General features: G+C 44.4%; 1 protein-coding gene across 1 annotated transcript in view; it reads left to right on the top strand.

Annotated features, from left to right (window-relative positions):
- The first annotated feature begins 211 nt into the window (after positions 1-211).
- ryr3 (ryanodine receptor 3) overlaps positions 212-14,263 on the top strand; it is a 102,924-nt gene continuing 88,872 nt past the window's right edge. The window contains exon 1 of the mRNA XM_070987224.1: positions 212-350. Within this exon, the coding sequence (XP_070843325.1) occupies positions 303-350 (48 nt within the window). The 5' untranslated portion in view covers positions 212-302. The remainder of the gene's footprint in view (positions 351-14,263) is intronic.

Raw genomic sequence — 14,263 nt, 5'->3', positions numbered from 1 at the left:
CGCCCTCCGATGCCCCGGCTCCGTCCGTCTGCTGGTCCGCACTGCTGCTGCTGCTGCTGCTGGCGTCGGGGCGCAGGGAGAAGGGGGAGGAAGAGGAGGAGTGAGGAGGAGGAGGAAGGGTGGATGGGGGGGTAGGTAGGTGGGAGAGGAGGCGAGAGAGGGAGGGAGGAGGGGGCTCGGCCGGGCTGCCCTATATGGCTGTGGATGAGCTCTATGCTAATATCGGCTTGAGAGGCACAGCGTCGTGTTTCTGCCGGCAGTCAGCGGTGGCTTCCAGAGTCTGAGCAGGCTCCTTCACAGCCATGGCTGAGGGCGGAGAAGGGGAAGATGAGATCCAGTTCTTGAGAACTGTAAGTAAAGATAATTTCATCGGTGCGAGCTGAGCCGCTTCCTTGCGTGCGCTTCACTCTCCTGTCGCCAATTAACGCTTTCAGACGCGGCTGACGGCGCGTCAATTAAGCAAATGAGCGATCCAAGTTCGATCATAGGGGAAGTTTGTGTGTGCGTGCGTGTGTGTGCGTGTGTGTGTGTGTGGGGGGGGGTGGGGGGTGGGGGGGTGGTGTGGGGGGGGGACGGTCCATTGTGCACGAATGATGATTTTGTTTGGAAGTTGCCGCAGGTTGCACGCTGCGCCCCGCGGCCACGGCGCACCTGGACTCCTGATGTGAGGAATCTCAATGAGACTCCGGTCTGCTGGTGCAAGGGCAAGAATGACTGAACACTGTCTTGCCATTTCATAACACATGCCCCCTGTCATTTTCCACCCTTCATCACATTCTGATCTGTTTTCTCGGGGACGCATGGTGCGAAAACATTCATTTCCTCTCGGGTTTTCCAATAAGCGGCCCTGCTATTTGTTTTACTTTGTATGGATGCATTCTCCTCCCCGGGGAGAAGAGTTTCAGCAAGTTGTGCTCACACGTAAGCCACCCTCCACGATGACTATTTTAGTTGTTTGACGCAGATTGCTTACGGTGTCCCTGCTCTGTGTGGTTATGCCCAGCACTTCTCCTTGTAAATGATATGACAGCTTGAGTGTTGGTGTGGTGGGAGTATCTATGGCGGAGGCTGGCGCACGTATTCTTCTCTTGCCTCATGACCCAGGTGTTGCATGAAGAGCAGTGAGACTCAGTTATGACACTCAGCAGGGGTGTCTGCCTGCTTTCATGCCACCTGCTTCTCTGTAAGATTTGTATTTTTAGTCATTAGTCTAGTGATTTTTTTTGTTGGTTTAAACTCGAATAATTCTGTTCATGGAGAGGTGCAGCTGCAGAGGTGCAACCTTTGCTTTGGTTCATCAAATATCCGCTAATTGATGTCATTTCCAGTCCTATTTAAGACCTTGAACCTTGTCCAGGATCCATGGAGTTCTCTGGGCCCCCACTTTCAATCACCATGGATTTATAAAACACAGCTTGGTTGAAATGGGCTGTGCCCAAATAACAAATTTAGTGAGATTCAGCATTGCGGGGACTGTACCTGTGGTTTTTCTTAATTTAGCTACTACAAATTATTTTCCAGTACAAATAATCATCTTGCAAACAATGCTGCTGTGATTCAGAAATGTGGATTTACAGTAATTCCCTCAGGCAGCCATTGGTTTCCGTTCATTTCTGTGTGGAATAACCTGCTCGTCCGCACTTTGAACATGAAGTTGCATTGTTGCAGTGAGGTCAAGCACCGCAGATTTACTCTACACTTAAAATGCATTAACAGAATAAAAAATGTTGACCAAAAATGTCAACAAACAGCAGTTCAGCTGTGATGGATTACATAACACAAGCACGTTTCAAGAGTGCGCTACCAGATTTGCATGCTGTACAGGAATAAATGGAAGCCAATGGCTGCTTGGAACTGTAGAAAAGTACACTGGAAATAAAGCAGAGGCGAAGATTCCCCTAAAACCCTAGATCCTACGTTTCCCTTAACTTGCTTTGTCATAGTAGCCCCACGTCTGAAAGGCATCGTAATGCAGCCTTTGTGTTAAAAATCTGAGTCCCAAACTGAGATAACCCAGAGGATTATGGGAAACTCCTTTCAGAGCCACAGGAGACATCACACTAAAGATCCTCTGGAACAAAAGATGATGCATCACAAGCTGCACCAATGTGTGTGGAATACACTTCCCGTCTCCTAAGTGGGCGCAGTCCCAGGAGTTGGAGGTGTTGCAAACGGCGTGAGAATGGATGTCAAAACAATGCGACACTATAGCTGAATTCACTTTGCAGCTTTTTATCTGCTGGCTTAATATGCTTGATATTGTCACAGAGCATCTTTGGCGGAGATACCTGTGTTACCGGACCTCTTGGACCCATTTCAGGAGAAAATAAACTTTGTTGACTACGGGGCAAAAGAATCGGTCATGATCTGTAATCACGCCTCCCATTGGAGTGAATGGACGCGGCACCTGTTGCTGCTCTCCTAAAGAGGCAGCGCAGCGGCCAAACCCATGTGACACAGATACAGGAAATGACTTTCACAGACTGTAGTAAAACCAATCTTCATTTCTAAAACGGGTGAACTGATTCTTAAGCTTGCAAACACGCTGGTGTGGTCCTTTTAACCAGCTGTCTTTGTTTGTTTGCTGATGTCCATTTGGGATGACAGTCTCACAGCCTTTGGGATGTTGATATATACATTATTATTAATACGCATGTAATCCCCTGAGGGCTTAGCAGGCGGGAGGGGACCCTGTACTTAACAGCTCCTACTATTTGCGATGCCAGTGATATGCTGACCCACGCCTCTCAGATTCTTCTGTCACAATGGCATCCTGGTTATCTGATGACAACAGCGATTTGAGAGGAGGGGGCTTCCCCTGAGGTCTGCAGAGCCTTGTTATCAAACCTGACCGCTGAGAGTGCTGAGTGCACTCACAGGAAGCCCTAAAAAAAAAAAACTCAAATGCACTACATTACAGCATTATGGCATAAGCCTCAGTACAACTGTTGGTCTTTTGTGGAGGGGTGTCGGGCGTGCTCGCTGCATCGTTTCGCCTCAGTTCAGGACAACGTGGTGGAATTTGCAGCTGTTATGTTTGCTGAAAAATTTTCCCCCCAAGTCAGATATTGATAAGAAGGTGTTAAAGAATTTCAAATGGTCAAAGGATCCTGTTGCTGAATCCCGCTGTCAGGTGGTGACAGACGTCCAAACATTGTGGTTCAGTTTCAGCTCGGGCGCAGTCTCACCTTGCTGTTGATGTGTAACGTTGGGAGAGCTGGCAGCGATGAGAGCGTCTCTGTCAAAGGAAACGGCCGTGAAAAACAGCCGAGAGGAGGAAAATGTTTCACCTCCGCTGTCAGATGAAGACACCAGGCTCTGCTGAGGCTCAGCTGACCCACACTGAAGCTGCCCCCTGTCCTGATAAGGAGACACAAACCTTTCAGTTAAACTCGTTGAAAGTCTTTGCTCACTGGTTAGGAATTACTGTTTTTGGACGGCTCATTAACTCTCCACCCAGTTAATTCTGAAAGAAAATGACAGCAATGCTGTTTTATTGTCACTCTTCAGTACACGGAGGATAACAAAACAGAATTTATCTCGAGCGGTTTTCCACGGAAAGTGATCCGCTGGCTGGAGACTCAGAACATCCTTTTGGCTTCGCACAGATCAGAAAATCTGCAAGTCATTTGCTCAGTAAGCGAACGGCAGTGATCATAAGAACGCTTTGTGCTAATTGCAGCGCCGTCAGATAATGATGTGCAGTCAGCCGTTTTATTTGTTGTATCATTACTTATTGAGTGTGTTGCTGTGTGGAACAACCAAACAAAGAGGAAATATTAACGTTCTTCCTCGCTGAAATGACACTAGAGTACATCATCATCAGTGTCAGGTTAGCCAGGTGAGTCATGTTTCAGTGGAAACTGCAGGATCTCTTTGTCATTTAACTGAAAATGAGTCATAGCTTAGCTACCATAAACCAGGCATGTGGCATGTTAGGTCTTTCAAGCTTTGGATTTTATTTTTTAAAAGTTTAGCCTTTTTTAGTTTTGGCAGATCCTTGATTAATTGTGGCAGAGTATTAAATAACAGCACTAGATAACAATAATGGTTTAATTTCTATGTCCTTGTTCTTAAGAGGGGTGAAACAAGTCACCATATTTATTTCTAATGAATAAACTAAAAGTTGTGTGTTTTTTGTAAAATAGCGTCAGAGGTTGTCAAGTTATCCACATAATAACGACATCGACCTATGCCTATATATGGAGAAGGATCTAACCTTTCCTTCCTTTTTCATGTCCTTTAAAGTCTTGTTGCTGATTCACGTTGTCAGGCTTGATGACACATGTTGACTGCAGAGGTTTGATTTGACATTTTGGTGAGTTTCAGTTAGATTTTACGCATCATGAATGTGGCCTTCAAGTGCATATTAAAGGTCCAGTGTGTAGGATTTAGAGCATCTATTGGCAGAAATGCAATATAATATCTATAAGTATGTTTTCATCAGTGTCAATGACTATATAATGCTGCACTGCCATGTTTCTACAGTAGCCCAGAGTGGACAAGTTTCCAAATAACTGAACGTTTAAGACCATTTTACAGTGTTTTTGAGTAGAGTTGGCTGGAAATATTACAACAATCAGGTGGAGACAGCCTCTTCAACCAACTAATGGAATTAAGTGTAATTAGCTAGCTCACCACAGCTGATCAAATCTGCCAGCGAGTGTCGTCAGCCAGAAATGAGTCTGCTTTTTTCTTTTTTTTTTTTTTTACCTCTGTCTGAAATCAAGGACCCATTATTTCTAAAATTACTGCTTACTTGTGGTAACCACTGTTATCATTGTAAAGTGCACACGTGTAACAGGCTTAGCTACAGCTGCAAAGTGGGCTTTAGCTAAAAGCTAGTTAGGGCTTCTTTCTAAAGTTTATATCTGTAGAGTAAAAGCCTTATTTGAGCTCAGTCGTCCAGGTAAAACCAGGTGATCGAGGCCTGCAGCCCACTGGCAGCTCCTCTGGGCTTATTTGGAGTTTATGTTGTCCTGGAAGCCTTCTGCATACCAAGGCGTGGACTCTGGGGGTTTAAATTTAGCCTTTTTAAAGATGATGCTTCCACAGCACATACAGCTCTGCTGCCCTGGCACTAAACCACACCAGGGCCGGTGCTTGAGTCAGGGCAGCACAAGACCAGTGACACTTCAACACCATTTTTATAGGGATAAAGCAGCATTTAGAGACAAAATGCTTGATACCACACCGTCATATACAGCATTTTGTAAAGCTTGATATGTCAATGGACTGCGTCACTGAGCTTTCACATGGAGATATGCAAGTGTTGCACTAAATCTCCAAATGTGGTACAATGTGATTATTGATCCCAGTTGTTTTGCAATGGGTTTTGATGTTGATATTAATTCATTCATTAATACTTAAGGTTTAAACAGATGGCATCATTGTGAATCACATGTCCAGTAATTGTGTAATGCACGTAGATTGCCAGAGAAGGGCGGGTTGGAGGTTTTAACCTGCAGTAATCTGCATTTAAATGTTTGAGAATTAATGTTCAAACAGTTCAAAGCAAACATATTGCAGGTTTTGGAGTGAGTGCAAGCTTGTGTATGATGCAATTCGTTGAAGAGTTGTCAAGATATGACAAGAGCGGAGTCAAGTGTCAGTGGAAATAAAAAGGGGAGTCAGTTTCGAGTGGTAGCTTCTATGGAAATGTGTTTTTCTTCTCTGCCTGAGCTTAGTGATGTTTAATTTCAGCCAGACAATATTTTAGGAAAAAAAATACATACTGTCAAAGTTGACAAAACAATCTCAGCTCAAGGTTAATTTTGTAGCTGACATGATTTCATCAGCAGTTTTTTGCAGTTGTCATGGAGTTGTAGATTTTGGCTTTAAAGTTCAGCTTTAAGGTTCATTCTTGATTATATCACATTGCATTCAATAACAGTGATGTTTCTGGTGATAAAATTCAGTATGGATGATCAAAAACCACCTTCACGTCTCCCAAAACCTACTAAAATAGCTTCATATAAACTCAGGAGTCTGAGGAGAAGAATTTTCTGAGGAAGTTATACTGTAGAGGAAGAAACGTTTGCACATTATGGCTTCCTCTGATTGATAGTTCTACTCTGCTGACTTCATACAGACACAACCTGGAATAACGGATAATGGAATAATGGAATAATTTACCATATTGCAGTAGTTGATGCCCTTGCAAAGTTTGGCTCTTCAGTGAGAGCTGGAACGAGAGAAAGAGAGAGGTGCAGCCGTCAGCCTCAAGTGACCCTCCCTCAGCTTGATTTAAATTGAATGGGAAGGATTTCCTCCGTATTGATTGAGCAGGCTGTGATGGCAGAGCAACAGTGTGCTCTTTGGCAGCTCCGGCTTTCCAGTCATCAGTACTGAAGGACAGCGAGCCGCCTGCTATTCCCATCATTTACGCAACCTTGATGCAAAGGTGGCCGGACCTCACATCGCTCACTCTCCTCCGTGCTTTTAATTTGTAGAGGTGGTGTGACTGGTTGAACTGAGCCTGTTTAGTAACAAACCGACATTTCTGATATTATTTCTTATCAACATTTCATGCAGGACGAGCTCGTTCGGAGTCGCATTAGAGTGCCAGTTTTTTAGTTTGAAAACTGGCCTTTGCGCGCAGAAAAGGTCAATATCACTCAGTCCTCCTCTGAAGTTCTGTCTTCTCTTTGCATTATTGTGCATCTTCAACCTTGAACTGGTGTTGCAGAGCTTATGAAACACCCATGAATTATGAAAGTGGTGAGGCGAGGCTCTTTGTCATTTTAGTGTGTGGCCTCAGGTTTGTGTTACGTAAGCGTTCATTCCTAAAATACTTCATATTGATTTATTATAACTCTTTAACTGTAAAACCATCTATTAGCCTGCAATATTGAGCATGTAAGTGACCTGTTATTACATATTTTTCCACTTGGCCTTTGTTTTCTTGACTGTATCTGTGGCCTGTTTTCACAAGTCTCACAAATGAAACAGTTTTAATTCACAAACATTGCACAATCAGAATCAATACCTCGTTTGAGTTATTGGCTCTTACTCAACAGTATCACTTCATACTCTGTGCATCAAGTTTCAGACCTTAACCAAAAATACAACTGAATCTAACTTGATGTCGATATTTTGGCTTCAGCAGGAGTGATTGTGCAGTGTGTTTCTGCGGTGGTCCGAGCACAGTTAGCAGGAGAGGTCCAGCAGGAGCTGCAGCAGCGTGAGCGGACTCTCAACCCAAATAATTACCTTCATTAGTCAAGCGAGCAGTGAAAAAGGTGCAGACAGTGAGCCTCTTACTGTTTTCAGCGTCCCACAGGTCACTCGGTTCATTTAATGCCACCACGGTTCAGTTTGTTGTCAGCTCTGCGGCTGTAATGGTTTCCTTCAGACCTTTTAGCATTGTTTGTAGCCTTTATTAATCCACCTGAGAGGCCCTCATAATGCCCGTCCTCAATCAGCCTCTCGCTGTGTGTAATGGGATCCTGCATGGACGCTATTTTCTGCCAAAGTTTGAACAGTCTTTGTTGTTTCACATGAGAATTTCCGCATTTCGTTTGCTTTGTGCTCTTTCTGCTCGTTTGAAGGAGGCGGGGCTCAAATGGAAAAAGGTGATGTCAGTCAGTGATGTGTACCAATCAGAGGTCATGTCATACCCACACAGTCCTGAAGAGGCAGATACGCCGTTTTTTTGAGTTTTGCACTCTTAATAAATTCTACCTAAAATAGTTTTTTCTTTAAAACTTAGATAGTTTCTTATTTAGTCATGAAAATTGAATGTAAGAAACACTTAAACCTGCCATAATTTTTTTGGCCACTTTTTTGGCCACTCTAAAGAGGGACTTTCATGTTTGTCCGACATGCTTGTGAGGTTGGTTGCCCACTAAATCCTACACCCTGCTCCTTTACGTTGATGTGGTTAACGTGTGAGCAAATAGTTGCTTATTTACACGTGCAAAAGTTACGGCAACATGATCTTTCAAGTCGGCTTTCTGTCGATTTTCCAAATGTAAGTCCAATATTTCCGCTCTTGTCGCTCTGTTTTTGGTCCCCACCAACTCCTGAGGGAAATATTTGACTCTTTAGCTGCTAAATGCTGCTCTGTGTTCACCAGCTGGTCTCTAAATGTGTCTGTCTGCTGCCTGGTGCCAAGCAGATAGCGTACAGCTGAAACTCAAAATGAATCCCCATAAAGCCGAGGGGAGCTGCAGATTGGCTTCACGTTGTCATTTGAACACATTGTTATTGTAAGAATATCGGTTATAGCTGCTTTAAGATTTGAAGACAAGCTTTTCAGGGTTTTTTTTTTTACGTTTGCTGAGCACTTAAGCCTTCGTATGTCGTCACTGGAGAGCTCTGCTGGCGCAGTGCCATTCAGTCACTTCCAAGCCTGATTTTGAATGATTGCCGCTCAGAAATAATCCATTGTTTGAATACAGATCCCGTTTAACTCATTTTCTGACAAGATATGACATGTTTCACTTCAGGTAAACATGATTTTAGTTGTCTTTTTGAGTCACCCGTGTTTATTCTCTCGGGAAGCCCATCAACATTCGAGAAACACCATTTCCTATTTGCCGTGTGCACCCAACGGTGGCAGCTGCAGTCTAGTGATGACATCTTGTAACTTGATGGATCTGGAAAGCAGTTCCAGGCCTTGTAGGGAGGGAGGTTTACCTTTTCACTGACTGCTGTTGTAGTGTTGTGAAACACTTAAATGCTCATTAAATCTATCCCGTGTCGAGTCCTCTCTTGACCCACAGCTATTCAGCCTGTCAGAGGAATGAAAATTTGACCTCTGTGAATTTATGACAGAGGAAAAGATTTTGCTGTATCACGTTGCGGCCGTATGTTGTTGCATTAGGGCAAAAATAATCTGAAGTTTGCATCAGAATTGACACACAGAGAACTGACAGGATGGAGGGTAAAACACCTGTAGGCTCGGGCCAAGAGATGAGAACTCAGAGGGAGAAACGAAAGCTTTAGGCGAATGTCCTCACTTCACCACTTCACCTGATCTCATCTGTCGCCCCCCCCCCCCCCACACACACACAAACACACACACACACACACACACACACACCCACACACCCACACACCCACACACCCACACACCCACACACCCACACACACTCTCTTGCCTGTCTGCTCTGTCTCATCAGACAGGATGATGGACTTTAGAGAGGCTCCAGCTTCGTCCCTGACTTGAGGCCCCCCATTTCTCACCACTTCTGCTGAGGTGGATGCCTCGGCCTTGCACGCATGGAGGCCCCTATTATTTGAAGCCGCTCTAAAGCAATATGCATACAAACTAAGCCAAGAAAATCCAATTTGTTGTAGGAACACCATATAAATCTTGGGGTCTGTGATCCGTGGCAGTGTACTGTGGGGCAAAACTTGCTTGACTGCGGAATTTTATTTCATTTTTTTAAATACAGAGCTCAAGTGTGCGTCGCATTATTCACTGTGACCCGTGATGCTGTCCCAGACATGCACACACACTTGCATGTGCATGCCTACATGCATTCTGTGTGCTCATATGTCTGCACATTATGTGTAACAGTGATAACATAATGTTTAAATGCATCTTCGGTGACAGATGTGTACCCCCTGAGCTCAGAACGAAGAGTGGACTGAAGACAGTTTTTAAGATGTCGAAATATCTTTGCAGAAAGTCAAAAAATAAGTGGACATATTAAGTGGACATTTTGGTATAAGCATGATGTGACTGCTTAATAATAATGGAATAATAATGTTTTAAAAGCTAAGATGACATATTAAGGCGTACGTTTCTGTGAGTGCTGTCCTCATGCTTCCAGTTTATTGAATAATCTAATCATTGGCGAGTCTGTCCTTGAAGTAGCTATTAAGACAGAGCAAGGAGGACATTTGTCTCGAATGATCCCCAGAATTTTAGTTTTTTAGAGGCAAGTAGACATCTGCCAACTTTCATTAAATCTATCCTGCAGGACATATATTGATTTTACGTGGCTTTACCACCTCTGAACGAGACTGCTTATGTCCTCTGTTCTCTATCTGAGCGGCTCCTAATGTGTCTCATTTGCATCCTGGAAAAACACACGTTAATGTCATTGCATATCCTGTAATGGGGTACATGAGTGCCCCGTGAAGCCTTTTGTTAATATAAAATAAAACAAAATGAATACACAGAATGGTCCAAATCCTGCCATTTCCTGCTGAGGCAGCACACACAGCTGCACGCTGCAGCTTCATTTTTGGAGGTGAATGTCTGTTTGGTTAAGAGACGTGGATCTAGGTTCATTTAAAAAACTCATCAAACAGTTATGACGGAAAGCAGTGTGGCTTTTGTGGAAAATAGGTGGAAAGGCAGACGAGCGGACCTGCTCCTGCTGCTCAAACACTGAACTGAGTAGCTGCTTTGTTTTTGTGGTGCTGTGGGTTTAAACTTTGAAGTGAAAGGACATAATCTGCCGTGTGTGTGTGTTTGAGATGTGTTTCATCCCTGCCTCTGATTGGGTTGTGTGAAGTAGCTGCAGGTGCAACCACTGTAGCTGACTGTATTGACTTTGCATCAGCTCGGATTAACGGACGCAGCAGCGACAAACCGGGGCCAAACCGGCCGTAGCCTGGACGTGAAGGAGAAACACTGTGACTGTAGCTAAAATGCTAAAAAGCCGGTTTCTTAGTCGTCCTTTCTGTCTCCCTGTCCCTTGTTCACGTCCTCATCTCTTTCTGTTTTGTTCTATTTTTCACTGCCACTGCTCTTTGTCAGCTTCTCTGCTGCCTTTAATCATTTCTTCCACACTTGTCACTATTCCTCCCATTTCCCACGGCTCTGTAAGGCTTTAAAAATTCAACATAAGGTTGGAACATTGTGAACAGAAACTTAATTATTTATAGTCAGGTGCTCGTGGTTGACAGATCACTTGAGTGCAGAGATTCTTCAGATCTGTGTTAGTTGTGATACTTTACCAGCGCGTGACCCAAAAAAGTACAAATCTCCCAATTTTTGGATTCAAGCTTTAAGGAAATTCATATATTTCATATCAGAAACTAACATTTGGCTTCAAGAAACGGGGCTTTGAGCGACACCAACATCAGCCCTTATCAGGCTTCTCAGGTTGTACTTCTCACACATCTACACTGTATCTACTTTGGTCTCCATGTTGTTAGCTAAGCTTCAGTAAAACGCGTAGCTCAATCTGTACTTAGCGCCCTGCCTGACATTTATGAGAAACACGACGCCGGAGCGGTCAGAGCAATTTAGACAGACTACACGCTGAGACAGTGTGAACAAGGAGACAAACGTGCTGGAAGTTTCTTAATTCTCCTCAGATTTTAACCCCCGGCCATCTGTCTCCCCCCCCCCTTCTTAAAGTCTGCCTGTTGGTCTCCACTGAGCATGTGCAAAGCATGCGGGTCAAAATAGCAGCGCTGAGGGATTGAACAGATTCACCTTTTCTCAAGTTCACATTGGTGGCAGCGCCGGGTGAGTGGTGGGAGTTTATTTGGCACGCCGGAGCATCTGTAGTTCTCGGGTTTCGGTTGGTGGATGCGTTGGTCCACGCAAACAACACACACGCGCACACCTGTTGCTGTCTGTTATGGCACACACAGACGGGCCTCTTAGTGGACCAAGTGCATGAAGAAGAAAGATTGCAAGAGAAGAGTGGGAAGGGTCTGCTGAAGAGACACGTCCAGCAGTGCAGGTCGTCCTCCAGCTTAAGACACAACCAGAGAGACAAACAGTCTTTTGTTTGCTGGAGCGGAGAAGTGTCAGACCTGCAGGATCCGGGGGGATATGGAGGGGTAGTGAGGACGGGTGGGGTCGAGTTGGGAGAGGGCAGGGTCAAGTTCCCGCTGTACACTTGGAAGCTGGGTAAAGCAGCCACCCAACCCCTCTCTTGCCTCCTCCCGCTGCAGGCCAGGGCCCTATACATAGTACTGATGCTGTTCTTTAGCTGTCTAGCAGATGGTCACACTGCTGCTGCAAGGATCACTTTGCCTCAGATTCACCAGATTCTCTGGCTGGGGATCAAGTCAGGGGTGCAGAGAGAGAGACAGAAAGCGTCCTGGGAAAGCGTCGCACATGGCTGTTTCATCACTTTTTGAGATCTGATCATAGCGATTGGATTTTTATGAGAGAATGCCATTATGTGTCCATTCTTGACATTAAACCGTCCCCTCGCCAGAGTGTCCTGTGGGTGTATTTATTTAGAGCGATGTTGGCGTTATCATCCATTCTGCTCTTCCTCCCATTGCTTCACACTGCTCAGATAACTGGACGGCACCCAGTCTATGTAGTGTTTTGATCCCAGTGCAACTCTAACCGCTCCTGCTTCTGAAGCTGCACTGAGCAAAAATCAATTTCTGTGCATTTTCAATGTCAATTTTGATCAAATTCAAGTATGCATGACTGTGCACCAATACATGGCTTTCAGTGTAGCATTTCAGTGCTCATATTTTGAAACTGGTCACATTTCTAGAAAAATTTGGCACTAAAATCACCTGTTGCCAGTTTCGTGAGCCTTCAAAACAAGGCAGGCTACATGCACGTCGATGCAGCATGCCACTGATGGTGCCAGGCCCCGTTGGTTTCATAACGCCACCAGAATTTCAAACAGCTGAAAAGAAAGAGGTGCATTTACTCGATTTTAAAGAGGTGACAAGTCTTTGGTCATCCTGCGGTCGCATTGAGTTTCCCTGCCTGTTGCCTGAAACAACAAGCTGTGTTTCCTCTATCGCTAGCCGGAAAGCTGCAGCAGTAATTTGGAGCCAAAGTTGATGCTTTCTGCTCTCGGTAATCACCTCCCTGAAGCCCAAAGTCGAGTTGTGGGGTATTTACAACGCTGCCTGTATGGACTGCTGTGCCAGCTGGGCTCACCGTGACATTTAACTCGACTGTGAAGAAGATAGATTTTTAATTTAAAGCAACATAAAGTCACCGCAGTAAATCTTGAATATGGCAGCCGATCAATCCCAAAGACTCGGACTCTTTGCCTTTTTGTGGGATGCGCTCTAATTAGCTTCTGCGCTAATTAAATCAGAGGCCCCTTTGTTTTACTCATCGATTTCAGTCACATCTTCCCTTTCAGCTGAGTTTCCGTGGGATAATATTGGTCACATCTCTGAAGCAGAAATGACTTCATCTGTACATCATCATATGTTATATTATTATATTATAATTCAAGCCTTAAGATAATAATCTGTCGTGTAAGATTTCACAAGAACATCTTCATACTGCTTGGTTAATGACTTCAATGTGTGAGAAGACAGTACCTCCCACATATGTAAACTGACACATAATGGAGCAGCTCGCACTAAATATGAAGCAAAGAGCTTAACTTTAGGCCTCCTGCAGTGTCTATTTGAACTCTTACATCTGCTGACTGAGCAGAAAAACCTGTCCCGATTCCCAGAAAATTGTTCTGACACCTTTTCTCCTGCTTCAGTCTAATTTCCATCTGTACAGCAGAGCGAATTACAAGAATCACAAATTAGAAGCACAATTTTCCTCTTTGTTGGATGCAGGAGATGGTGGGAAAGGCTTTCTAGTGCAGAAAAGACGGTATAATAGGGTGCATTCAAAAACTGAAAAACCCTCTTAAACGATTTTCTTCTGACCATGCAGGGACTTTCACTTTGCAATCACATCAGATTCTCTAGTTTCGGGTTCAGAGTGCCTTTGTTTGAAATATTGTCAGGGTCTGTTATCTCGCCTCCCGAGTCTGTGGGAGCTGTGCAGCCTGTATCTAAATCTATTGAATTAATACTGCTGTGAAGGAGGTGGGAGCCAGAACCATGGCAACCATCAGCTCAGATTAGTGTGGGACGTGAGCTGGCAGGAGACGTGCACACACACTCACACACACGCGGTACACAAACAAATCAATATCTGTGTGCGTGTTGCCAAATAGAGCCCGACCCTCTCGACCCTGACAGATACAGATGTTCATTTATTGGTTGCACTGATTGAATCGAGGTTTCCTGTCTCCCACAGAGATACCAAAGGCTGCGTCAAGTGTTTAGAAATGATATAACTCAAAGCTGCTTTGCTGCCGCTGCTGTAAGATCTGATGTATTTTTGTTGTTTTCTTTTCTGCTGCTGAAATGGTGGATTTCCTCAACAGTCTCATGAAATTAAAAATGCCCTCTCTGTGTGGCTATCTTGTAACTTGGGGGTCTTATTTCGCTTGAAAACATGACCAATGTGAAGGCAGTGACCTCCACAAGTCAGAGGTGCATATCTGGGTGTCAGTTTAAAAACCTTACAGTCGAATATGTTCGTTCCAATGAGGGTGGCAGGAGAAGCAACAAA

Source organism: Chaetodon trifascialis, chromosome 19, assembly GCF_039877785.1.
Source record: "Chaetodon trifascialis isolate fChaTrf1 chromosome 19, fChaTrf1.hap1, whole genome shotgun sequence".
In the NCBI taxonomy this organism is placed as follows: Eukaryota; Metazoa; Chordata; class Actinopteri; order Chaetodontiformes; family Chaetodontidae; genus Chaetodon; species Chaetodon trifascialis.
This window is presented reverse-complemented; position numbering and strand designations above follow the sequence as displayed.